Below are 25461 nucleotides of genomic sequence, written 5' to 3' on the forward strand. Positions count from 1 at the left end.
GCAACTTTGTTTGTGACCTTTATGCAGGCTCTGGACAGAGATAACATACTGAGATCATCATTCAGGAAACAACAGCTTTTCTATGGATATCAAATAAGAGTTTTTCCTGACATTACAAAAAAGACGCAGGAAAAAAGGAAGTCTTTTCTTTCAATGAAAAATGAGGTGCTCTCCCAGAGCGCAAAATTTTATTTAAGGTTTCCTTGGCGGTGTATACTGATATATCAAAATGATAAATATATCTTTTCGGATTCACAACTACGTGTATACTTGGACTCACACTCTTAAATTGCTCTATGAGGAGTTGGATTATGAAAATATATGCTGCATGACATGGTGATACAGCTTATTATTATTATGATTATTTTCTTATGAATCCACTTGATATTTGGTTCTCCCACTATTCTTATAATATGTAACTAATCATATTTCCTGATTTATAATTTTTTGAGTGATACACTGTTTCCCTGAAAATAAGACAGTGTCTTATATTAATTTTTGCTACCAAAGATGCACTAGGCCTTATTTTCAGGGGATGTCTAATACTGTAGAGCTGCTGGCTGCCCCTGCGTCAGCCATGCCTCACCAGTGTGCTGTCAGAGAGACGTAAGAGTGTGCAGCATTCATGATAGTCAGCTTGGGCTGACTCTGCTGCTTTTGAACCTCTGCACACTGCTTGGAAGGGGTCCCCCGACTGGTACTGCCACCATCCCCAGATGTCAGTAATCTTGCTGCCACTGTCACTGCTGCCACATGGCCATTGGGGAGGCGCCGATTGCTGCTACTGACACTGAAACCCATTCTGCTGCCTCCTCTGTGCAGGCCCCGTGGGCTTCCATTTTCTCCATGCTGATCTCGTACATTGTGAGATCCGCATAGAGAAAGTGCTATTCTTGCACATTCCCAAAGATTACATGTGCCAATCACTAAAAAGTAATTTTTTTTTTTTTTTACCTTTGCTGGCTGATGTTAGTTTTCTAATCGGTTGGTCACAGGCTTTTTTTTTTCCCACCTTCCCTTTCTTATTTTTTTGCCAATTCCTTTTATATTGTCCTTTTTTCTTCCGTATTTCTTTTCTCTCCGTCTTCTTCCCTCAAACACAGTCAGGTTCTCATTCTCACATGCATTTCTCTCTCTCACACACACACAGGCTCTCACTGTCACATGCTGTCTCTCATACAATCATTCATACACACAGTCTCTCACTGGCACATGCTGTCTGACTCTCACACACACAGGCTCTCTCTCACTCCCACATGCTGTCTTGTTCAAGCATAGGCTCTCACCATCACACGCTGTCTCTCACACACACAGAGGTTCTCACATGCTGCCTCTGCAAACATTCAGATCCTCACTCCCACACACAATCTCTCAACTCATCTCATACACGCACGCACACACCCTCTACAGACCCTCAGCCTCTCTCTCACCTCTGGGCCTCCTCTTCGCGGGTCGCCGCAGGATGGGCTCTGCAGCGGCCCTGAACTTCTCGGGCCTCTTCCTCGGCCCTGCTACCGGGCCTCTTCCTGGGCCGCTGCGACTTGGGATTCGCAGCAGCCCGCGGCGGCTCCTCTTCTTCACGCGCTGATGCTCTTTCTCCTTCCTGCCCATGCGGCTCCAGCAACGTTTACTTCCGGGCCGCACAGGCAGGAAGGAGGAAGAGCATCAGCGCGTTTGAATGCGATCTTTTTCTTCGGGCAAGGAGGCTCAGCGGCCGCATAAGCCTCCTTGCGCCCGGGGGCATTGGCTCCCCTCGGGATACCACTGCTCGCGTCTGCCCCTAATACTTTGGAAACTTTATTAAAAAAGAAAAAAAAAATGACGTCACAGGATTGACCGGCCCACGGGGGAAGCCCGATCCCCCGATAGGTCAACCCGCCCCTGTTTACAAGGAATGGCTTACTTTCGGGGGAGGTCTTATATTTAAGAATTCGGCAAAATCTTTACTAGGTCTTATTTTTGGGGGATGTCTTATTTTCGGGGAAACACGGTATGGATTTTCAGTTTATTTTCTTTTAACAATGTTTTCAATGTATTGAAATTGAAACTTCAATAAAAATAAAATTAAAAAAAAAGCATTAATTCTGAAATTTAAAAAAAAAGTATAGAGCTTTTAAATAATTCTCTCTCACTTGATTAAGTTATGTATGTACTAGGGAGATTTTCTTTGGTTGAAAAAAGTTTCTAAAGAATTTCAGATGAAGCCCCAAAGTAAGTGACTTTGGGTTCTTAACTATTTACACAGAATGAAAGTATGATTTTCTAAAGAGTGCACAGCTTCAATATTACACTATTTATTATTGCTAAAGCTAGACTAGACATACGCAGCATTGTACAGACACACACAAGACAAAGATCCTGCTCTATTAATATTATCAACATCTTCTTAAAGTCCCTCATATTATCTAATAGTGACTAAAAAAAAACAACTTTTTTTTTTGTCATTTCAAACACCGTGAGAATCCAGGAGTATTAGTAAAAAAGCAAAATTAGGTGAAAGCCTCTTAATTACTTAGCTGTGAGCATCCAAGTCATTCAATACAAGTTTTCACCTAGTGTGATGACTAATTACCCTGTGCTATCAAGCGTTGTGATTTTCTTGGCGACTTGACTGAAGATTCATCCAGTCTGTTCCTCAAATTCCTACTTGGTAAAAGTAGATCTTCTTCATCAATGGTATCATGGCCAGTTTCTTTAACAACTGACTCATCCATTACATCATCAAGACTAACAACTGAAAAAAAGTAAAATTGTGAAAAGCCTAAAAATCATTAACAAATTTAAGTATTCTTATGAACACTGCAATCTGATTTAAAAATAATTAAATCTGACTTGTTATTAACCACATTAGGATACTAAATTCAGTCTGAAATATATATCTTTGGCAAACCTCTTAAATTGTGTATACATGGAATCCTTATTTCCAACATATAACTCAAGTCAGCATTCAAACGAACTGGCTATTCTCAAATGCTTCCCCATGGGTATGTGTTACCATAAGGGCTCCTAAACTTATCTTATTGATCACACAAACTGATGGGTTTTGATATCTACAATGAATGTACATGACAATTTGTATGCTGAAATTAATATATGTCTATTAAACAAATCAATTAAAGTATGAAATGAATTGAATCCTTCGGTGCCTCGGTTTTAGTTCCCGCTGAACCAGTTCTCAGAGAGAAAGGCAAGCCTTTAGTGAAGTACTTTAAGAGTGATTCACTTGACTGTCAGGACGACGATGTACAAGCTGAACTAACTAGTGAATTCATGCTGTGTTGGTTTGCGGACAATATGTACACATGCATAGTGAAGCTGCATTTGGCAGAGGAGAATTATTTTAAGATTAGCACATATAGTGCACATTATTAAAAATAGATTTCTATTATTCATTTCTTTGGTGACTTCATATAAATAGAGTTGCTAAGACAGATAGTTGCTTCAATCTCAAAGATTTCTTATGTTGGTCAATGTTCAAATTCCCAGTGAAGAAGCCAGTACGTGAAATGATCCTCGTCAGGGTTTTTCCAAGTCTGAATTTCAACATTAGTTTCGTGATAAAAACCTTTATCAAGAGATTAAATTCAATTTATTTCATACTTTAATTGATTTGTTTAATAGACATTAATTTCAATATTGTCAAAGTATGAGTGCGGTATGTCTGCATATTCTATGAAATAACTTGAATTTTTTGGAATATTTTTCAACATATTTAAGGCGTTTTTTTGATTGCAAGTATTTAGTCTTATTTGTATATTACTTAATATTTTTTCAATACAGAAAGTTTTGTCTTTATAATAATTTTTATAGCACTGTTTTCCCTCAGGGATTTGTATATATATCTATAGATATAGATCTATATCTATATAAATCTTTCTAGAAAGATACCTATATATACCTATATCTATCTATATCTATTTATATATTATTCCACTGTGTGTAAAAAATCACCTGTAATAAAAGGGCCAATGTAATAAGCCACACTAACCCTAGCATGGCTTTCTGCACTAACCTAATCCCAGAATGTAAAAAGATTTTAGCATCAAAGCAACCAAACAAAACCGGAGTTAAAACCCAAGTTTCAATTAGCTCGGGTACATGAAAATTGGAGGGTAATGAGCATATTAGCTATTACCCTGTAATACAAGGTGTACTAGTAAGGAGGCGGCCTAGCACAAATTCTTTTACCACAGGAAATTTAACTGCTAGTCAGAAAGCAAATTTGCATACTGTAAACAGTGTTTTCCCTAGACAGCAGAATGAATTAGCCATTACATGTGGGTGACATCATGCAGCACTGAATGGCTCTCTCTCTCTTAGCTAGTAGAGCTTTCGCTCTACAGAACATGTACAGGAATTCCCACTCAGGCATTCCCTCATGAAATGAAACCCCTCAATAGATGAGAGAGCTAATTCCAGCTAGGTAGTCGTCTAAGGAGGAGGGCAGGTATTTAGCATAGAAAATTCATCCTGCTATCTACAGAAACATCATTTACAATAAGCAAGCTTGTTTTTCCTGCCAATAAGCAGGGCTGAATTAGCCATAACATGTGGGGAGTCCCGGGACCAGGTCTGCAATGGAGCATTTACTGAATAATAAATCTGGTCTCCACCTTGGAGGGAAGACTATTGGGTGAACAGGCTACACAAAACTGCTTGTCTGAATTTACTGTTACTCTTGGAGAAATTGTACAGACAGTAATGAGTCACAAAGGTGTGTACTGACAACCAAGTTGCAGCTTTATTGATATCTTCTAATGGTACAGCTTACAAATGAGTCACTGATGTAACAATGACTTCTAGCCTAATGAGCCTTGATGATGTCCAAATGTAGGCTTGTTAGCATACATCAGTGAGCCATGTAGTCTGCTAGCCAATTGGACAACATACGTTTCAACACTGCTATGTCCAAGCCTGTTAGGCTTGTAAAAGACAAACAGTTGTGAACCCTGACGATATGGCCAATTCCTTCTTTTGTAGTAAGCCAAAACTCTTTTACAGTCTAAGGTATTAAAGGCTCTTTCACCTTCATGTAAACATGGTCTCAAGAAGAACGCAGGTAACATGATGGCCTGATTAATATGGAAAGCTATTACATTTGAAAAACTTTGGGTGGACCGGAACACTACCCTATAGTGTAAGAATTGCATATAAGGTGGATAATGAACTAAAGCCTGAAGCTCACTGTCTCTTCTGGCTGATGTTAATGTGACAAGGAATATTTTCTCTGTTAGAACTTTGGAAGCAGCCAACTCCAGTGGTTCAAATGGCAGCAGCATCAATTGTGTCAGAACAACATTTAGGTCCCAAGGAACAGGTAGTTTAGTATGCCTTAAGCCTTTCATGAACTTTGAAACTAATGGATGAGTGGAGACTGGCTTACCCTCTATGGCGCTGATGAACTCTTACTGATGATGTGCTAAGATCTGAAGCAGAGAGAGTAAATGCTTCAGTAAACCTTTGGGATTGCATGCAAATGTACAAGGAATTTTGTTGACACCACATGGAGAACAATTTCAATTTAAATTCATAGATTCTCCTAGTCGATGGCTTCCTGGCATACACCTTATCTTCTACCTCCTTGATTAAGAACAATTCAGTAATTGAGCCCTCAACATCCAAGAAGTCAAATCGAGGGAGGAAAGGTACAGGTGAAATAGCCTTCCCTCTTGAGTTAAAAAGGATGGGTCCAACCAGATAAAGATCAGAGAATTTCTGGACAGCTGGCCCAGATATGCAACCAAACATCTAGGCTATGCTGGAACTATGAGGATCAGATGGACCTGATCTTTGAGAACTTTTTGCTCTGTTCTAGCTATCAGTGGAATTGGTTAAAAAAAATGTATATGAATATGAAGCAAGCAGAAAAGGATCCTAAGCTAATCCAAGCTCCAAAACTTTTCTAGTTTGCTGTTTTGCTCTGATGCAAATAGATTGATTGCTGGAAGTCTCCATAAACTGAACAGTCTGTCATCTGTTTACTGGTACAGAAATCATTTGTGTTGTCAAAACACTCTGCAGAGACAATCTAACATGTTTGAGATCCCTGGATAATAGGTCACTTATAGGACAGCTTGATATATGTATGTCCATTCCCATAAATTTATTGCTTCTTGATAAAAAGTCCACAATCCTGTGACACCTTTGCTTGTTCATATACAGGCCCATACAATAAACTATGCGGGAGAGCCGGAGCTCCGAGGCGAGCGCCCACTCTCTTAACGCGCGCCCAGGCACCTCTCCGGGGCGCGCGATGCAGTATTTAAATTAGGGCCCACGCTAATAAGCAAGGGCTAGGGACACTAGCGCGTCCTAGCACCTCCTTATCGGCAGAAGCGGCGGCTGTCAGCGGGTCTGAAAGCCGACACTTAATTTTACCGGCATTGGTTCTCAAACCCGCTGACAGCCATGGGTTCAGAAAACAGACGCCAGCAAAATTGAACGTCCGTTTTCCAACCCGCGGGCAGAATGTTTTTTTATTTTTTTTTTTAAATAAAGAATTTTATTTTTTTAAATTTTGGGGCCTCCGACTTAATATCGTTATGATATTAAGTTGGAGGGTGTACAGAAAAGCAGTTTTTCTGTACACTTGCCCGGTGCCATCTGAAATTAACTCCTGCCTTTTGGCCGCACATTTTGCTTTCTGTATTGCGGGTGAATACCTAATAGGCTCATCAACATGCATTTGCATGTGATGAGCGCTATTAGTTTCGGGGGGGGTGGGGGGAGGGGGCGCTGGCTGCGTGTTCACCACGCGCTATTACCCCTTACTGTATAAGGGGTAAAAATAGCGCATCGAAAACGCGCAAACACACGGGGGCTAACTGTGCGCTCAGCTGAGCGCACCATTCTGTATTGGCCTGATAGAACACAGCTACTTAGTTGTCTGTATGATTAAGAATACTCCTCCTGTAGAGGAAGCGAGTGAATGTCACAGCATACCTGATAACAACCATGTTTCTCGAGTTCGAAAGAGCCTCATGAGGGCCCCATAACATTTTATGGAGCATCTATTGCCAAAATAATAAGAAGATCCATCCTAAAGGATGTAGACATCTAGCCACCAGAATAGATCCTGTTTCATTTCCTGTGTAATGCACATGTTGGTCACCAAGGATTGAATTAGCTGGTCCCATTGAAAGCAGAGACCTCACTACAGGAGTCGTATGTGAAAGTGGGTTAATGGAACTATATATGAATGGCAGCACCATATGGCCCAAAAAGACAAATTTCTCTGGCCGTTGACTGATTGGGATTCAGTTTGAATGCAAGCGATAGGAGAGTATTTGCCCGACATGACAAGAGGAAAGCTCTCTCCTGTTAAGAATTTATTCACACTACAGTGAATCTGATTTTTTAGTAGGGGATCAGAGTTGATTTCTCGAAACATTACAAATCCTGGTGATTATAGCAATTGCATTGATTTTTGAAGGCAGATTAGCAAAAATCTGAAGCTCACGGTCACAAGTCAGTTGTCTAGGCTGAAGTACTCTATATAGGTAGTGAGAAGAGCCCACCATGAAGTGCAAATAATGCCAGTGAGAGGGATGGATGAGAATATAAACGAAAGCATCCTTCAGATCCAGAGCACGCATCTACTCCCCATTCTGGACGGAGGGCAGAATTGTGTGGAGAGAATTCATTTTGAATTTCTCACAGAGCATATGCTTGTTCAGGCTTCTTAATCCAGAATAGGTATCAGTCCCCCAGATTTCTTGGGGATATGGGAGTAGCCGGAGTAGAACCTCTGGCCATGGCGATGGGAAGGAACCAGTTATATGGTCTGCTGTTCCAGGAGCAACTCCATCTCCAGGCAGAGCTGCACCAAATGAGATGGATCTGGATCGAAAGTTGAGTATTGAAACGTGGGAAGCTGGGAGAAATGCAAGCAGTGTCCAGACTCCTCAATCTTGAGAACCCAATAATTCTTGGTGATCCTTCAGCTAATGATGAATTCCGCACCCTACTTGACAGGATGATTACTGGATTTGAAAAGTGGTCAAAAACAGTCCAGGCTTTGTCTTGACTTGCTGCGTTGGTTTGTTTCACAGCGCTCACACTGTACAGTGCAAATCCTAAGTTGTTGCTGATGCAGAAGTAGACAGCATCTTGTATCGCTGGGATTACCGGATGGGGTGTCTCTAGTAATATGGTCTTTAAAAGTGTAGGAAGGGCACCTTACAAAAGACTATTCCTGTACTGTGGAGAGGGGACTGGACTGCCAAATGTTGTTCGTTTATTTGAGCAAATGTTTCTCTAAACCTTTATCCAAAAAAGGTGATCATCTAGGCATGGGACATATACTGCAGACTACTGGCCCTTAACCAAGTGAAACGTGCACTCCAACTGATGCTGAGGAGGTGCATTCTGTGGTACTGAATGCTTCATAGATGGATCAAATAAGATGGTATAAATACTCTTCAGTGTCTAAGAGAGATTAAGGGTATATGATTCTACCTTCAATGGGCGAAAGAAAGTTTCAATTTTTGCATACAATCGTTTGAGCATTAAACCATGCACAATTGGTGAATGGAAATTCATACATTAAGCACGGAGCTTTGAAATACCTTTTGACCAAAACTAAAAGTAGCCTGGAAGCCTTCCCTGGTGGAGTATTCAAGCATATCCTTGTTTTCTTGCTCTTTTAAGAGCTAATTCTGCCATAACTGATTAGTGAGATACTTGTACTATTCGAACGCCCAGGGATTTTTATATTCTATATTTGAGGTCTAGTTTCCTTGGTGGTGGAGCACAAAAAATAGAAGTTTCCTACATTCTAGTTTGCAATTATTGCAGGATATCATAGCCAGGATTGATGCTGGCTCCACTGATGTTTCCAGAATTTGGAAGAGGCCAGAGACATTTTGTAAGGATCCTTATGCACATTACAAGAGTGTGTTTCCTAGCTTGTCCAGAAGTCTGGAGTAGGAAAGGTGTCTGGTGGAGAATAGTGGGTCTTTAAAATCATGAGAGGTCTAGAACAGGTAAATGTGAATCAGTTATTTACTCTTTCAGATAATAGAAGGAATAGGGGGGGGCACTCCATGAAGTTAGCAGGTAGCACATTTAAAACTAAATCGGAGAAAATTCTTTTTCACTCAACACACAATTAAACTCTGGATTTTGTTGCTAGGGGATGTGGTTAGTGCAGTTAGTGTAGCTGGGTTTAAAGAAGGTTTGGATAAGTTCTTGGAGGAGAAGTTTATTATCTGCTATTAATCAAGTTGACTTAGAAAACAGCCACTGCTATTACACGCATCAGTAGCGTGGGATATACTTAGTTTTTGGGTACTTGCCAGGTACTTGGTAAGCCTGGATTGGCTACTGTTGGAAACAGGATGCTGGGCTTAATGGACCCTTGGTCTGACCCAGTATGGCAATTTCTTATGTTAGACCATAAACATCAAAAGGAGAGAGTACTGCTCTCTACAATCAATATTAGAGTCACCACGGAGATGCAGGAAAATTAAGTCAGTCCCAAAAATTCCAAATTTTAAATATGCAAATATTTTTATTCATCAAATCGGCAATTCCATTGCTCAAAAAGTACAGAATTTGTTTAACACAGGGTCCCCCGACACGGACCCGTGTTTCGCCAAACGTGGCTGCGTCGGGGGGAACAGTATATTCTTTGTGGCATTCAAACTAAAATTAAAAGGAAAAACAATAAATTAATACTTAAAGTAAGGGGCTGATTACAGAAGTAGATCCTATATTGTCAGAACAATAAATTGTACCATGTAGGTATAGCGTTTTTTATTTCTAAACCACAGAGAGAAACAGTGCTTATGAAAGACATCGATAAACAAACATCGGAACGGGATTCACCAAGTTATTAAGCACCAATTAGACACAAGAAATTTATGGACATCAATATTGTGAACTCCTAACCTAAAAAATAGCGACAAAATATGAAGCATATTTCAAATGAAATCATGAATATATTTAGTAGTTGTGCGGATCACAAGAGATCTTCCCTCAATCAAATAAATTAATCGAAATAAATCGACTTTCAGTATGGACCTTATAGCATATCTAAAGTTTAAATGCTTATCAGTAATTCTGATCGTATATCGAAACAATATAAATAGAAAGCCGGGTACCTTTAAATTTCAGCGTCTTTGGCGGCAGTTTTGGCAAGGAGAGCCAAGAGCGCCGGCATTACCCAATATTTAAAGTGTCAAATTTGGCGCCAAAATTGACCAATCCGAAAAGGTTACCATAGTAACTTACAGCCAATCAGAATTAAGCAAGCCCAGGGAAACGTAGAGGGTTCGGCAATGATCTCTTAAAGAAAGTATTGCCACTCGATTTCATTATTGGTCGCAATCTCAAAGATGTTCTAGTACACTCACAATTTATAGATCCTACTATGACTGAAGCAACACAATTTTTAGGCCACGGTCCATGCGGACACTGCTCAGTGTGCTCCTTGACGTCCAATGTAACTATGTTTGAACATCCCGGGTCACATGTTCAATACAAATTGAATTTTACCTCAACATGTCAAACCAAAGGTGTGATCTATATAATTTTATGTCCGTGTGCAAAATTATATGTGGGCAAGACGTCTCACCCAATTCGAACTCGCATCATTGAACATCGTTCGAATATTAAAAATAGCAGGGAAACAGCTCCCCTGGTTACTCATTGGACCTCTATGGGACACACTGAATCCGATATAAAATTCTATGTTATTGATGTAGTCATGCCACCATCACGGGGAGGTTGTTTTTCTGATATACTGGCACGTAGGGAACAAAAATTGATTTTTAAATTACATAGTCTCACGCCTGAGGGCTCAATAATGAAATCGAGTGGCAATACTTTCTTTAAGAGATCATTGCCGAACCCTCTACATTCCCCTGGGCTTGCTTAATTCTGATTGGCTGTAAGTTACTATGGTAACCTTTTTGGATTGGTCAATTTTGGCGCCAAATTTGACACTTTAAATATTGGGTAATGCCGGCGCTCTTGGCTCTCCTTGCCAAAACTGCCGCCAAAGATGCTGAAATTTAAAGGTACCCGGCTTTCTATTTATATTGTTTCGATATACGATCAGAATTACTGATAAGCATTTAAACTTTAGATATGCTATAAGGTCCATACTGAAAGTCAATTTATTTCGATTAATTTATTTGATTGAGGGAAGATCTCTTGTGATCCGCACAACTACTAAATATATTCATGATTTCATTTGTTATATGCTTTATATTTTGTCGCTATTTTTTAGGTTAGGAGTTCACAATATTGATGTCCATAAATTTCTTGTGTCTAATTGGTGCTTAATAACTTGGTGAATCCCGTTCCGATGTTTGTTTATCGATGTCTTTCATAACCACTGTTTCTCTCTGTGGTTTAGAAATAAAAAACTCTATACCTACATGGTACAATTTATTGTTCTGACAATATAGGATCTACTTCTGTAATCAGCCCCTTACTTTAAGTATTAATTTATTGTTTTTCCTTTTAATTTTAGTTTGAATGCCACGTTTGGCGAAACACGGGTCCGTGTCGGGGGACCCTGTGTTAAACAAATTCTGTACTTTTTGAGCAATGGAGTTGCCGATTTGATGAATAAAAATATTTGCATATTTAAAATTTGGAATTTTTGGGACTGACTTAATTTTCCTGCATCTCCGTGGTAACTCTAATTTCTTATGTTAGATCATTTGCCTGAGTGGCGACTACTAATGTGGAATCTTGCATTTTGTAGCTATAATTCAGGTTACTCTTCCCTGAGTGCATCACTTTGCACTTGTCTACATTAAATTTCATTTGCCATTTGCACGTCCAGTCTCCCAGTTTTGAAATGTCCTTTTACAATTGCTCACAACCCTCTTGTGATTTGACAACTTTGAAATAATATTGTGTCATCAGCAAAATTGATCACCTCACTTGTTCCCATTTCCAGGTCATTTATAAATATATTAAAAAGCAGCGTTCCCAGAACAGATTCCCAGGGCACTCTACTAGTCACCTTTTTCCATTGAGAAAATTTACCATTTAGCCCTACTCTCCATTTTCTAGCTTTTAACCGATTGGTAAGCAACAATAGAACACCATCACGTATCTCATAACTTTCTAACTTCCTAATATCAACAGGCTTACCTTTATCCACATGTTTATTTATGCCCGCAAAAAACAAATGGAGCAAATTTGTGAGGCAAGACTTCCCTTGGCTAAATCCATGCTGGCTTTGTCCCATTAAACTCCCTTAATGTTTGCTGACTGGTTCTTCCACTGTCAGCTGTCAATGAAAGGACAAATCCCCTTTCCAAATTCTGAAAGAACAGTCTTCTGAGAGCAAATTGTTGTCTCCACTGTCAGTGAAAGGACCAATTAGGGAGCAGCCTATTCTCGGGCTGGTATTCCCTGGGGATGTGTAAGGATTTGGAAGACTCCTGGTTATTTTACGTTTTTGAAGGCAGGCAGATGGGAGGAGTTTTGGCCCACTGGGCCCAGCTAATTTTGAACAAAAGAGGAAGGGAGGTAAAGGATTCCTCTGTTTGACTGGCCTGGGCCAGTTTATTTTGGATGCTGAAGGGAGATAGGGAGGGAGGGTGTTCAGCTTGTACAGCCAGTTAATTATTGAACTTTTTTTTGGATTGGATATTTTGTTAACAGGATGCAAAATGGCTGATATGCTAAACAGCCTTTTCATGTACTTATTTTTTTTACTTCTGATATATTTGCATGTCATTAGCTTCCAGTATCCCACGAGGCCCCCTGTTTTTACTATACACATTAAATAAAGCTTGCATTAAAATGTAACTCTACTTTTAGTATATGCTCTATTACATCAGCTCCAAAGTACCTATCTGCTTCCTATGCCCAAGATACAAAATACCAAAGAACTTTGAGCCTCCATGAAAAAAACTAAGCAGTAAGGTAGGGAACTGTGAAAAAAGCAACCTTTATTCTAATTCACCACCCACAATGAAACACATAACATTTTGTAGTTATCTGTTCACTTGAATGATGTACATTTTAGCACTATAAACCCATGGGGAACAATTCACTATAGCAAAATTCTATATATAAGAAAATTATTCCTTACCTGCTAATTTTCGTTCCTGTAGTACCATGGATCAGTCCAGACAGTGGGTTATATCCCCCGACCAGCAGATGGAGTCAGAACAGAGTTTGAGAGCGTCAGCATATAGAGTAGTGCACCCTCTGCTGGAGCTCAGTATTACGCATAGCAAAGCCCAAAAGCAAAACACAACATTTTGGATCCAGATCCGTCCCCAAAAAGGAACAGAGAAAGATATAAGTAAACAAATGGTCAACGGGACCACCAACAGTCAACTTGTGAGGAGCTGGGAACAGTAACAATAATCAGAGACAAACAGAATGAAAGTTACCTGGAAGAATCCGAGCAGGACCTAATGAAAACCCTAGTGGCGGGCGTCTGGACTGATCCATGGTACTACAGGAACGAAAATTAGCAGGTAAGGAATAATTTTCTTTTCCCTGTACGTACCTGGATCAGTCCAGACAGTGGGATGTACCCAAGCTTCTCTAAACCGGGTGGGGTCCTGAGAGACCTGCTCGGAGAACTTGATCGCCAAAAGAACCCGTGTACTGAGGCGCCAGGTGTAGTCTGTAATGTCTGGAAAAAGTGTGCAACGACTTCCACGTCGCCGCACAGCAGATTTCCTGGGAGGAAACGGAGCGAGATTCCGCCCAGGACGCCGCTTGGGATCGCGTGGAATGAGCCGACACGCTGCGAGGCGGCACCAGTCCCGCCGCAATGTAAGCCGATGAGATGGCGTCCTTTATCCAGCGCGCAATAGTCGTCTTGGATGCCTGAGAACCTCTCCTCGGTCCTGACCAGAGGACAAACAAATGATCGGATACCCGGAAGTCACTGGTAACCTCCAGGTAACAGAGCAGCACACGCTTGACGTCCAGGAGCCGGAGAGACCGGGGTTCCTCTGGCGCGAACACTGAAAGCTCCACCGTTGGATTGACGTGGAAGGCCGAGACCACCTTTGGTAGGAAGGATGGCAGCGTACGAAGGGAAACCCCGGAGTCGGAGAAACGCAGATAAGGGTCCCGGCAGGACAAGGCTTGGAGCTCTGCGATCCGGCGAGCAGAAGAGATGGCTACCAGGAAAACCGTTTTGAGGGTCAGGTCCTTGAGGGAGGACCCCCTCAGGGGTTCAAAAGGAGGGCCCGACAGCGTTCGCAGCACCAAGTTGAGGCTCCAAGAAGGGAAAGGATCCCTGACCGGTGGCTGTAGGTGTTTGGCACCCTTCAGAAAACGTGCGATATCCGGCTGAAGGGGTAGAGAGCAGTCCTTCTGTACCAAGACATTCAAGGCCGCCACCTGAACCCGGAGCGAATTATAGGCGAGACCCTTATCCAGACCATCCTGTAGGAAATGAAGGATCAGCGGGACAGTCGCCTCCATGGTTTGGACCCCGCAGTCGGAGCACCAGGCTTCGAAAACCTTCCAAACACGAACGTAAGCGACGGAGGTCGAAGGCTTGCAGGAACGAAGCATTGTTGAGATCACTGTCTCCGGGTAGCCTCTGTGGCGGAGACGGCGCCGTTCAAAAGCCAGGCCGCAAGACAGAAGAGTTCTGCCTGCTCGAAAAATACCGGCCCCTGACGCAGAAGATGAAGAAGATGGGACAGGCGAAGTGGGCTGTCCACCGTCATCTGAAGTAGATCTGCGAACCATGGCCGACGGGGCCATTTCGGGGCGACGAGAATTACAGTCCCTCGATGATGTTCCAACCTGCGGAGAACCTTGCCGACCAGAGGCCAAGGAGGAAACACATAGAGCAGTTAATCCGACGGACACGGAAGGGCGAGGGCATCCACCCCCTCCGCGCCGCGCTCTCTTCTGCGGCTGAAGAAGCGTGGAGCCTTGGCGTTGAGAAAGGTCGCCATTAGATCGAGGCGTGGAGTCCCCCAACGACGGACGAGAAGATGCATTGCCTCGGAGAGAGCCCACTCACCGGGGTCTAGCTGTTGACGACTCAGGAAGTCCGCCTGAACGTTGTCCACCCCGGCTATGTGAGAGGCCACTATCCGGACGAGATTGCTCTCCGCCCACTCCATCAGGGGAGTTGACTCGAGGGAGACATGCCTGCTTCTTGTCCCCCCTTGACGATTGATGTAGGCCACGGTGGTGGCGTTGTCCGAGAGGATCCTCACCTCTCTGTGTCGCACCAGGGGAAGAAAACGCTGGAGAGCGAAAAGCACGGCTCTCGTTTCCAGGCGATTGATCGGCCACTTTGCCTCCTCTGGCGTCCAAGTCCCCTGCGTGGCGCTTCTTTCGCAGACGGCGCCCCATCCCGCCAGGCTGGCATCGGTGGTCACCACCACCCAATTGGGAACCTCGAGCGAGACTCCCCGAGCCAGATGCAAGGGGACAAGCCACCAATCCAGGCTTTTCCTGGCTAATGGTGGAAGCGGCAGGATCACCTGATACTCCTGGGAGACTGGTTTCCAACGGGATAGCAGGGACGCCTGCAATGGACGCAGGTGTGCAAACGCCCAGGGTACCATGTTGATGGTGGAGGGCATTACTCCCAGGAGCTGCAGATAATTCCAGGCGGTTGGTTCTTCCAAAGCCGAAAACCGAGACACGTGCTCCCTCAGGGCTTGCGCCTTGTCCTGGCGCAGGAACACCATACCCCGCCGAGTATCGAAGCTCGCTCCTAAGAAATCCAGGTGTTGCGAGGGCACAAGGGAACTCTTTGGAAGGTTCACCACCCAGCCCAGAGAGCGTAGGAATTGTACTACTCTGGCCACTGAGGTCTGACCATGTGAGAAGGACTTCGCTCGAATCAGCCAGTCGTCTAGGTACGGATGTACTAGGATACCCTCCTTGCGGAGGGCCGCCGCCACCACTACCATGATCTTTGTGAAGGTCCGAGGTGCGGTCGCCAAACAGAAGGGAAGCTCCTTGAACTGAAAGTGTTGACCGAGAATCTTGAAGCGAAGATACCGCCGGTGAGCCGGCAGGATGGGAATGTGCAAGTATGCTTCCGAGAGATCCAGTGAAGCGAGGAATTCTCCCTTGTGCACTGCGGCAATCACTGATTGAAGAGTCTCCATGCAGAACCGGCTGACCCTGAGGGCCTTGTTTACCTCCTTCAAAGTCCAGGATGGGCCGAAAGGAACCGTCCTTTTTGGGAACGATGAAGTAAATGGAATAGTGGCCCAAGCCCACCTCGAAGGTGACGGGAATGATGGCCCCTATTTCCTGCAGTCGGTCTAGTGTTTGTTGAACCGCTATCCTCTTGAGATCCGAACCGCAGGGGGAGAAGATGAACCGGTCCCTCGGGGGCGGACAAACTCCAAAGCGTAACAGTCTCTTATGGTGTCCAGCACCCACTGGTCCGTGGAGATAACTGCCCACTCCTCGTAGAAGTCCATGAGGCGGCCTCCGATCCGGGGAGGTGAGAAGTGGGCTCCTTTGGCATCATTGGGAGGACTTTGTGGGCGGATTTCCCTGCCCTGGACCCTCTCTCGCGGGCCTCCGCCCACGAAAGGAACGAGACCAAGGCTGGTATCTTGTCAGCTGTGTCCGGGAACCGGACTGCCGGTAAGACCTATAACGTCGCTGTGCCCTGGCCCTGGTTCTACCGGAAGAAAATGACCTGAAGGAACGCTGTCTATCCTCCGGCAGCCGATGCACCGAATTTTCCCCCAGTGACTTGATGATCTGATCCAGGTCCTCTCCAAATAAAAACTTCCCCCAAAAGGGGAGGGAGCAAAGGCTCGACTTGGAAGCATCCGCCGCCCAGTTGCGAAGCCACAAGAGCCGTCGGGCTGCTACAACCGAAACCATGGACCGTGCCATTACGCGAAAGAGATCATACAAGGCATCCACCCCATATGCTATGGCAGATTCCAGACGGTCCGCCTGGGTGGCCTCTTCGGGGGGCAACTCCTGAGAGGTGAGAAGCTGCTGTACCCAGAGTAAGCTGGCCCTTTGCGCGAGCGAACTGCACATCACGGCCCGCATACCTAGGGCGGAGACTTCGAAGACCCTCTTGAGGAAGGTTTCTAGTTTACGGTCCTGCGTATCCCGCAGGGCCTTCCCACCCATGACCGGGATGGTCGTCCTCTTGGTCACTGCCGACACCGCTGAATCCACCTTGGGCACCTTGATAAGATCCAAAAAATCCTCAGGGAGCAGGTATAGCTTTTCCATGGCGCGTGTGACTTTCAAGGGCGCCTCGGGAGTGTCCCACTCCCTGGTGAGAAGCTGTAGGAAGGACTCATGGATAAGGAAAGCCCTTGCCCTAGGACGGAGGGCGGCAAGTACTGGATCCCCTTTGCGAGAAGAGGTGGCGACGGCAGGAGCCACAGGGATCGGCGGATCTGGAGGTGGGTCGAGGTCCAGCTCCTGAATAATATGGTGGATGAGTTCATCCAGCTCTTCTTTTTGAAAAATCCGTAGGGCTCGAGGGTCGTCCCCCTCCGTATGTCCATCCGGATGCGCCTCCGGGGGTTCCGGGGAGTCGTCTCTCACCGGCGAAGCCGCCCCCGTGGTACGCTGGGGTGGCACGGGAGAGGGACCCGGCAGGGATCCAGGCATAACGGGCGAGGCGGTGAGACCAACAGCAAGTTTAGGAACCTTGCGGGGAGGGGCCCCCAGGGGATTCGGCGCCTGCGCTCCCATACCCTGCAAATAAGCCATGTGCATTGCCAGAATAAAATCAGGTGAGAAAAACGGGGAGCTGATTGGAATCCCTGGGGGGGGGGGGGGGACCGTCCTGGGAGCCCCGGTCGGGCAAACCCCCCCGCCGGGGGCAAAGCCTGTTGAAAGCCAGTGCAACCAATCCTGTCTGCATCTGGGAGCGAGTCCGTCTCACGCTGTCCCCCTAAAATGGCCGCCGTTCCCGCCAAAGGCAGCGTCGTGGCCAGCCCGCGCCACCCGGGCTGAGGAGGAGGCAGGTCCGAAATCGCACCGGAGGACTGCAGGGTGCCTTCCCCATCGGGGAAGCACCGCTCACAAAGCCCCTCCCTCAGAAATTGATTCCCCGGTTTGCCGCAGGCCTCACACCTCGAGGACCGCGGCATGTCAGCACCGGGGAAAAAAAAAAGCCTCGGGGGGGGGGGGCCAAAAACGAGCTAGTGCCACGGGGGGGGGGGGGGGGGGGCCTGGAATGGCCCTAACAACCCGCCGAAGGGGTCCAGGAACTGCGGGGGAAAACCCCCGTTTCAGTTGAGCACACACCTGCGGGCGGCGCTTGCAAACCACTGGACCCACAAACGACGCGTGGAGCGGCCGGAACCACCGGCATCCACGGGGCACCACTAAAAAGAAGCAAACCTGTGGAGAAAGAAACTCAAAAAACTTCCATTTACCCCAACGGAAGAGGAAAGGAGTACAGAATAGAGAAGGCAGAGCCACAGACACACGCTTCCTCAAAAATTGAAGTCTTTTTTTTTTTTTTTTTTTAATTTTAAGGATCCAAAATGAAGAGAAACATAAGACAGGGAAATACTGTGGAGAAAAAGAAAGGAATAACCAAAAATGAAGAAACCCTGTCAATCTGGGGGAGCTAGTGGATCCCCCCACTCACATCTGCTGGAGTCAGAAGAATACTGAGCTCCAGCAGAGGGTGCACTACTCTATATGCTGACGCTCTCAAACTCTGTTCTGACTCCATCTGCTGGTCGGGGGATATAACCCACTATCTGGACTGATCCAGGTACGTACAGGGAACATGTAATTTTAAAAAATTACACCATATACATTTGGACCCTGAACGGTTAATGGCATTACGAAACAAATCTGTAACAAGTAGCAGCAATGTTCTTTTAAATTGCCTGCCCATTTAAGACCTGTTACAAAATCATCTGCTTATAAATTTGAGGACAGCAAAAAACCAGCACACAAAGTGAGCTGAGAGAATAGCAAGGAGAGGCATATCATAGGTAAATAACCAGATAAGCAGTAGATTTGACTTAGTAGTGCAAGCTAATGCAGTTGAGACCCAATAGGTAGATACATATATTCTGAACAGAGCAATCACAAAATATTAACCAGGAAAAAAAAATCTGGATATATTGGTAACAAGTGGGAATAAGTCAAAAAGCAGCTGCAGTCAAAGCTGATGCAAATCAAAGAACAAAAATATCATCCCACTACTATATAGGGGGGTTCATCGGGGTACATTTAGATTATTAGTTTTGTGAAACCATCATCAAAAGCATATATGTTTATTTAATAAGCCACCTAAAAAGGCACTAAGCTAATAAGAGTACAAAAGGATTATGGCTGGTAGATTTTCTTTTGAGAAAAGTTATTTTAACACTGTTAAACTCAATCTCAAATCCAAATGAGAGGCAGTATTGGAACAGCAGTGTTTGGTGAATAAAAAATACTAAACTCTATGATGTAGTCTTGCAAACTTTTTGTTTGACCCGAAAGTTTTCTTCTGCTCCTTTGTTCTTTGGACTGAAATGGAAACCAGGCTGGAATCCTGGCACCATGAGCCTTCATTCACAACTAGCTGCCCAGGGATTTTTCCCACTATTTTATATCTTCCCCAACATATCCAGTCTGCAAATTCCAATGACTATCCTAGTACAAGCACCATGCACAAAGGCTCTTCCCAGAACACTGTAACCATGGGCCCTGAATCCAGCCACTAAGTGTCACGCTTAAGCAATAACCACAGGTCTCCCTGTGAACACTTGACTCTGTAGCATCTCCAGCCAATGCAGCAATTGGAAGACACAACACAGAGCATTGGCAATCAATATCATAATCACTTAAGAAATGTTTCACAAAAGGTCAGTTCAGATAGAGAGTAACAATACAGGATGCAGTAAACTATTCAACTGGAAACCGTACATTTTCAAGAGAAATATAAGGTCTGTTGGAGATCAAAAGCAACAAAAAGTTGAATGGACTTTTGCTTGAGAAAGAGTCACAATTCTCCTGCAGTCCAACATATGACATGTCATTTCTCCCTCATGAGCATAATGGTAAGAAGAAAATATTGGAAGAATGACTACCTGATTTAGTAAAAATACAGGTGATTAATATTAAGCATAGTTGTATGCAAACGTGCAATATGACCAGGGGTGCCTAAACATTTCAATAAATATCTAACTAAACAGAAGCTGACAACCTCTGCATGTACAAAGCATGAACTTTCTACAATTTCTAATGCAACATTACTATTTGCTGATTTTAATAAATTTGATAATAAAACAGTAAATGTGGCATGTGAAAAGTTTAAGTCCGAAACAGATGTGAACTCAAATACAATACAAAAAGTGGTAAAACAGTATCCTATACGAAGTGCCTTAAGTCACTGCAACCAGCTGATTTTAGAAGCACCACTTGTCTAATCGAAAAGTGATCACATGCTGAAAGTGTATTACTATCAATTTCAGCACTCAAATCACTTTTTGATGGTGCACGATTAGTCAAGTGGTGCCTCAAATTCATCTGGCAGCAATGGCTTAAGGAACTTTGTATACAATACTATTGTTTCACCAATTTTTGTGTTGATTTTGAGTTCACTTCTGTTTTGCACTTGTCAACATCTGATTAACTGAAGGGCTAACAAGTCAATCAAGGTTTTGGGTTTATTAACACTTTAAAAAAATAAGTAAATGATTCAGCTATTAAAAAAAAAAGAAGCAAAGCTCATTATATATAATAACCTGAGAGGTTAGAAGGATCAGAGTATATATCATATCCTTAAGCCATGGCTGAACAGATACTCTGATCCTTCTAACCTCTCAGGTTGTGATGATTGTTTTGTCTACTTTCAACAACCATGTACTTACTTCTCTATTAGATTTTAAGATGGTTTTAATGTAATCTGAATAAATGCCCTAGGATCAAAAGTACAACAGAGAAATATTATCAAAGTAAAACACAGATCAACCAATATATTTTATCTTGTATGTAAAAAATGAATACGTTTCATACTTTAAATATCATCTATAGGACAGCTACTCGTACAGCCTATCATTGATCTATAGACTAAAAACAGGATCTAGGTTCTTAAAAAGAGTCCCATGCAAGTAAAAACACTTTCAATGTTGAGTTTTATAAGTTTGTAACCAATTATGAGCCAAAAACGACCAGTAAACAAGAAAAGGTCCCAGTACACTGAACAGTCAGCCAGGTCACCCCAAAACAGAGCCGTGTTTCATAATTTATTTATTTAAAGCTTTTTTTTATACAGAGGTAAGGCTGGCTGCCTTCACTCCGGTTTACATCATCAACAACCATTACATAAAACAGTAAGTGAACTCAGAGACCGTGAGCAACACGATTACTCCTTATTACAATTTAACACATCAACACACAAAAAAAAACAAAACAAAAAAACAACTTACATCTAACAGTAACTGGTCTGAGTAACAAAATTAAAAAAAAACTAACCAAAAACTCCTTTTTATTCTTGAAATATATAATCACCATTACATATTGTCCAAGGTAAGTCCGTTAAACATATCAGGTAAACAGGGATCTATTCTGGGTAGCGATCAATGTGTATTATGTAATCTACAGTCCTATATGGAATGCAGATAATGATCTGCATTCCATGTTTCATAATGATCGGCATTCAGTGGGTCATTTCCAACTTCTTGGGCTCAAAAGTGTTACATCACTTCCTTTTAAGCATCGTGTCTTTCCTCTATTTTCAGTGATTTTTGAAGTGAAGAGCAAGAAGTGAGCCCAAGAAGTTGGTGATGACACCCTTATGCAGATCATTCATGTCAGGGTGACCTGGATGACTGTTCAGTATTAAGTATCTGCCAAGTTTTTTTCTTGTTTGCCAGTTGTTTTGGACTCACAGCCTATAGAACAATGATGACAGGCTGTATGAGTGGCAGTCCTACGAATATCAACAATTAAAGTATTAAACATATATTCATTTTTTACATACATGATAAAATACAACAGGTGATCTATTTTGGTTTGCTTTAATGTAATTTGTCCAGAATGACAAGTCACATGAGGTGGAATATAAATATTTTAAATAAGCATTTGAAAATGAAGATAATCCACTCTTATAGGCAGGGAAAAGCTATAAAAAAAATTTCTAAATATTTCCAGCTAGCACTTTTACTTTTCTTAATTTGATTTGACAGTTGAGTTACATGGAATTCAGAAAGACAAGGCAAGATGTAGAAGAGCAAGAAAATTCTTTAACAGAACTGCCCCAAAACTGGTCAGATCTGCAAAACAGACCCCTCAGATCTCTGCAAACGATCTTATGAAAAATTTAGCTGGGCAGACTAGATGGACCATTTTGGTCTTTTTCTGCCATCATTACTATGTTACTATGTATCGAAGGATATGCATAAAACAGGTACCACTCCCACGGGATCCTGCGCCTGCTTGGGTACAGAGATCAAAAACCCAGCAGTTTTGTGTTTGACTCTGTTGCAAAAAGGTCCATGCAGGGTATCCCCCACTTCCTGAACAATGTGTCTGCTACATCCTGATGCAGTGCCCACTCGTGAGGGTGAAAAATTCTGCTGAGCCTATTGGCTTCGGTGTTCTTGATACCTGGGAGGTAAGTCGCCTGCAATTGAATGGAATGAGCTAGTGCCCATTCTAGGATCAGCATCAACTCCCTGCAAAGCATTCTGGAACCGGATCCGCCTTTTTTGTTTAACTAAAACATGGCACCTGATTGTCCGTATAGGTTCCAAGACTGTTAGGACTTGGGTTACAACGGTCATCCTCCTCTGCTTCAAACTCCCGTGGAGGAGAAGGGAGTGATCATGACAACAAAGCCTCTTCCGAGGGACTAGAAGGTGGCACAGGGTGGTGACGAATTGGTAGAGATGCAAAAAAGGATTGAAGAATATTTGATATTTGAGACATGGCCTGAGAGGTTGCGCCACCTATCTGAGGGTGGGAAGGAGAGTATTCCTTTTCTGTGGAGGTGGAGATGCATCTCCTCCTTTCCTGATCGATTAATTTTCCTAGTCTTGGAGGAAGGTATCGCTGCCAGAAGAACTAAGAGTCTGGGCCCTTGACATGTTTGAGATTGGCCCTGGTCTTTATACTGAGACTTTCATCTCTTCATCAATGGTTTTTCGAGCTGAGGTTGTCTCCGTTTCCATTTAGAGACTCTGGAAAGACCTGTATGGACACTACCCCTTGTAGAGAAGTCCTCAGAAACTTGCACGATGTCTACATCAGAAGTGACAGTCTCCAAGCTCACTTGGGGTGAAGACTACCTGAGAGTCAGGACGCCACTGCGATTGAGAGCCCTCATCCTGTCATTTGCTCTGCTGTGAATCATGCTTCTTTCACGTCGAGTGCATCAACTCATAGTGGTGCAATTTGTCTTTCACCTTTTGCATCAAAGGTGATTTCCCCTTCAACGCATGTGTCTGTGTTGTGGTCTGGCTTGCATCGAGCATCGTGTGCCTACTTGCATTGTGCATTTTGCGCCATTCTGCATCGTGCGCCATTCCAGAACCTGCGTAGTGCACTGTACAGCTCATGCTCCAGATTCGATGCTTCCTGCATTGATGGACACAAATCCGAGCTGTCGTTCACGGTTTTTGTTGCTGTTTTGATCAATGCACCATGGCTTTTTGTGGGTTTATCACCTGCGCCCTTACCTCTCGGCTCTTTTGGGGGGCTTTCCAACCTGGCCTCGTTTTTTTTTTTTAGAGGTCGGTTCCAGCAACAATGCTCGCTTCGGCGCCACCGGTTTTTTGGGCTTTAGCCTAGGCGAGGATTGAGTGAACCAATGAGTTGGGGCATACGAGCTCGAAGAGGCTCCTTCGTAATCTCGGAGCCTGGCGATTTTCTTGACCTGTTGACTCTGGGCCCTTGGTGACATCCTGCCACAGTTGTGGCAGGATGTTTGGTCATGGTCTAGCCCCAGACATAAGTAGTAGTAGTTATACCCATCTGTCATGGACATAGCTTTGCCACATTGGCAATACTTGAATCCTGGGTTCTTCAGAGCCATGGGTAGCACTTAAAAGTGATTTTTGGGGTTCATCAAAGTGAAGAGAAGTAGAATAAAGAAGAAAAAAGCAGGAGAGAGGATCCGCGTCTGTGAGCTGCGCGGGGAAAAAAAAACAGAACTGAGGAGAGTAGAGCAGTCACGTGGGAAATACTGCACAGGCGCACGGAGCGGGCTGGGGAGAAGTTTCCCCTTCAAGCCGCCCGGAGGGACATCCCAGAGAGCATGGCTAACTCAGCCTGCTTATCGACAGGAAAAAGTATTTTTTTTCTATTTATTTTAAATGTATCACCTAATAAGTTAATTTAATGTCCCCTAGTCTTTGTACGTTTTGAAATAGTAAACAACCAATTCATGTTCGCTCGTTCAAATCCGCTCATATTTCGTAGACCTCTATCATATCTCCCCTCAGCCATCTCTTCTCCAAGCTATTTTCATATAGGAATTGCTCCATACCCTTTATCATTTTGGTTGCCCTTCTGTTACTTTTTTTTTAAATTCTGGTACATTTTTTGAGATGCAGTGACCAGAACTGCACATATTATTTAAAGTGCTGTTGTACCATGGAACAATACAAAGGCATTATGATATTCTGTGATTAATTTTACATTCCTTTCCTAATTATTCCTAGTATTCTATTTGCTTTCTTGGCTACCACACACTAAGCGAAGGAAATAAAAAGGACAAGTGTAATTGCTTTCCAGTTTGTCAAATTTTCATAGTTGATTGATCTACAAGTTTGGTCATTTGACCTGCATCTTGTGTCAAGTTGGAGGACTTGTTAAGAGTTCCTCAGTAATGTTTGACAATGCGTAGACTTCCCAAGCACCACTGGACCTGCTGCTCTCCAGTTTGCTATACAGCTTAGCCTAATTAGTTCAACAGGAGTAGAAACTCCTCACAAAAAGGGAAATGGGTGGCTAATATCAATTACTGCTCTACTGCTAACAGAGAACAATTTCCAATAAGCAATTATACTTTCTCCATTAGCAAGAACAATACGCATGCATGGGATTACTTTGCCTTCAAAACAAAAAACAGGGAGAAAAATTTAACATGTGGAATATGAAAAAAATATATATATTTATCTCCCTTTTCTTATCTTTTTGGCACCATACAGATGATTTTACAACTTACTCCATTCAGTCTATTTATGCCTACCTTCTGTGTTGTCACAGATGCTACTTTTTCTGTGGTCCTCTATACCGCCACAAAAAAACTTTTATGACTACCCCATGCTTGCCTGAATTTTATCACTATTTTGGTTCCTACAGCCACCTCTGTAAGTTTATTCCAGGTGTCCACCACTTACTCCATGAAAAAATATTTATGCACAATCCTTTTGAATATCCCTCTTTAAAATTACATCTGATTAAACCTTGTTTTTGAAGTTTTTCATTCTATGGAAAATGCAATTGTTGGTACTTTAGTGAAGCTTGCTACGTATTTAAATGTTTGTACCAAATCTCCTCTGTCCCTTCTTTCTAGAGCAGAGGTTCCCAACTGGTGTGCAATAGGGG

The 25461-nt window shown here is 43.3% G+C and overlaps 1 protein-coding gene across 6 annotated transcripts in view; it reads right to left on the reverse strand.

Moving 5' to 3' along the window:
• PHF3 (PHD finger protein 3) overlaps positions 1-25461 on the reverse strand; it is a 348354-nt gene that overhangs the window by 238058 nt on the left and 84835 nt on the right. For 3 of the 6 annotated variants that reach the window (XM_029595666.1, XM_029595667.1, XM_029595669.1), the window contains one exon: positions 2573-2734. The exons of the other annotated variants lie outside the window; for them this stretch is intronic. In XM_029595666.1, coding sequence (XP_029451526.1) covers positions 2573-2734 — 162 coding nt within the window. The remainder of the gene's footprint in view (positions 1-2572; positions 2735-25461) is intronic. 6 annotated transcript variants of the gene reach the window in all.

The sequence above is a fragment of the Rhinatrema bivittatum genome, chromosome 3 (assembly GCF_901001135.1).
Source record: "Rhinatrema bivittatum chromosome 3, aRhiBiv1.1, whole genome shotgun sequence".
In the NCBI taxonomy this organism is placed as follows: domain Eukaryota; kingdom Metazoa; phylum Chordata; class Amphibia; order Gymnophiona; family Rhinatrematidae; genus Rhinatrema; species Rhinatrema bivittatum.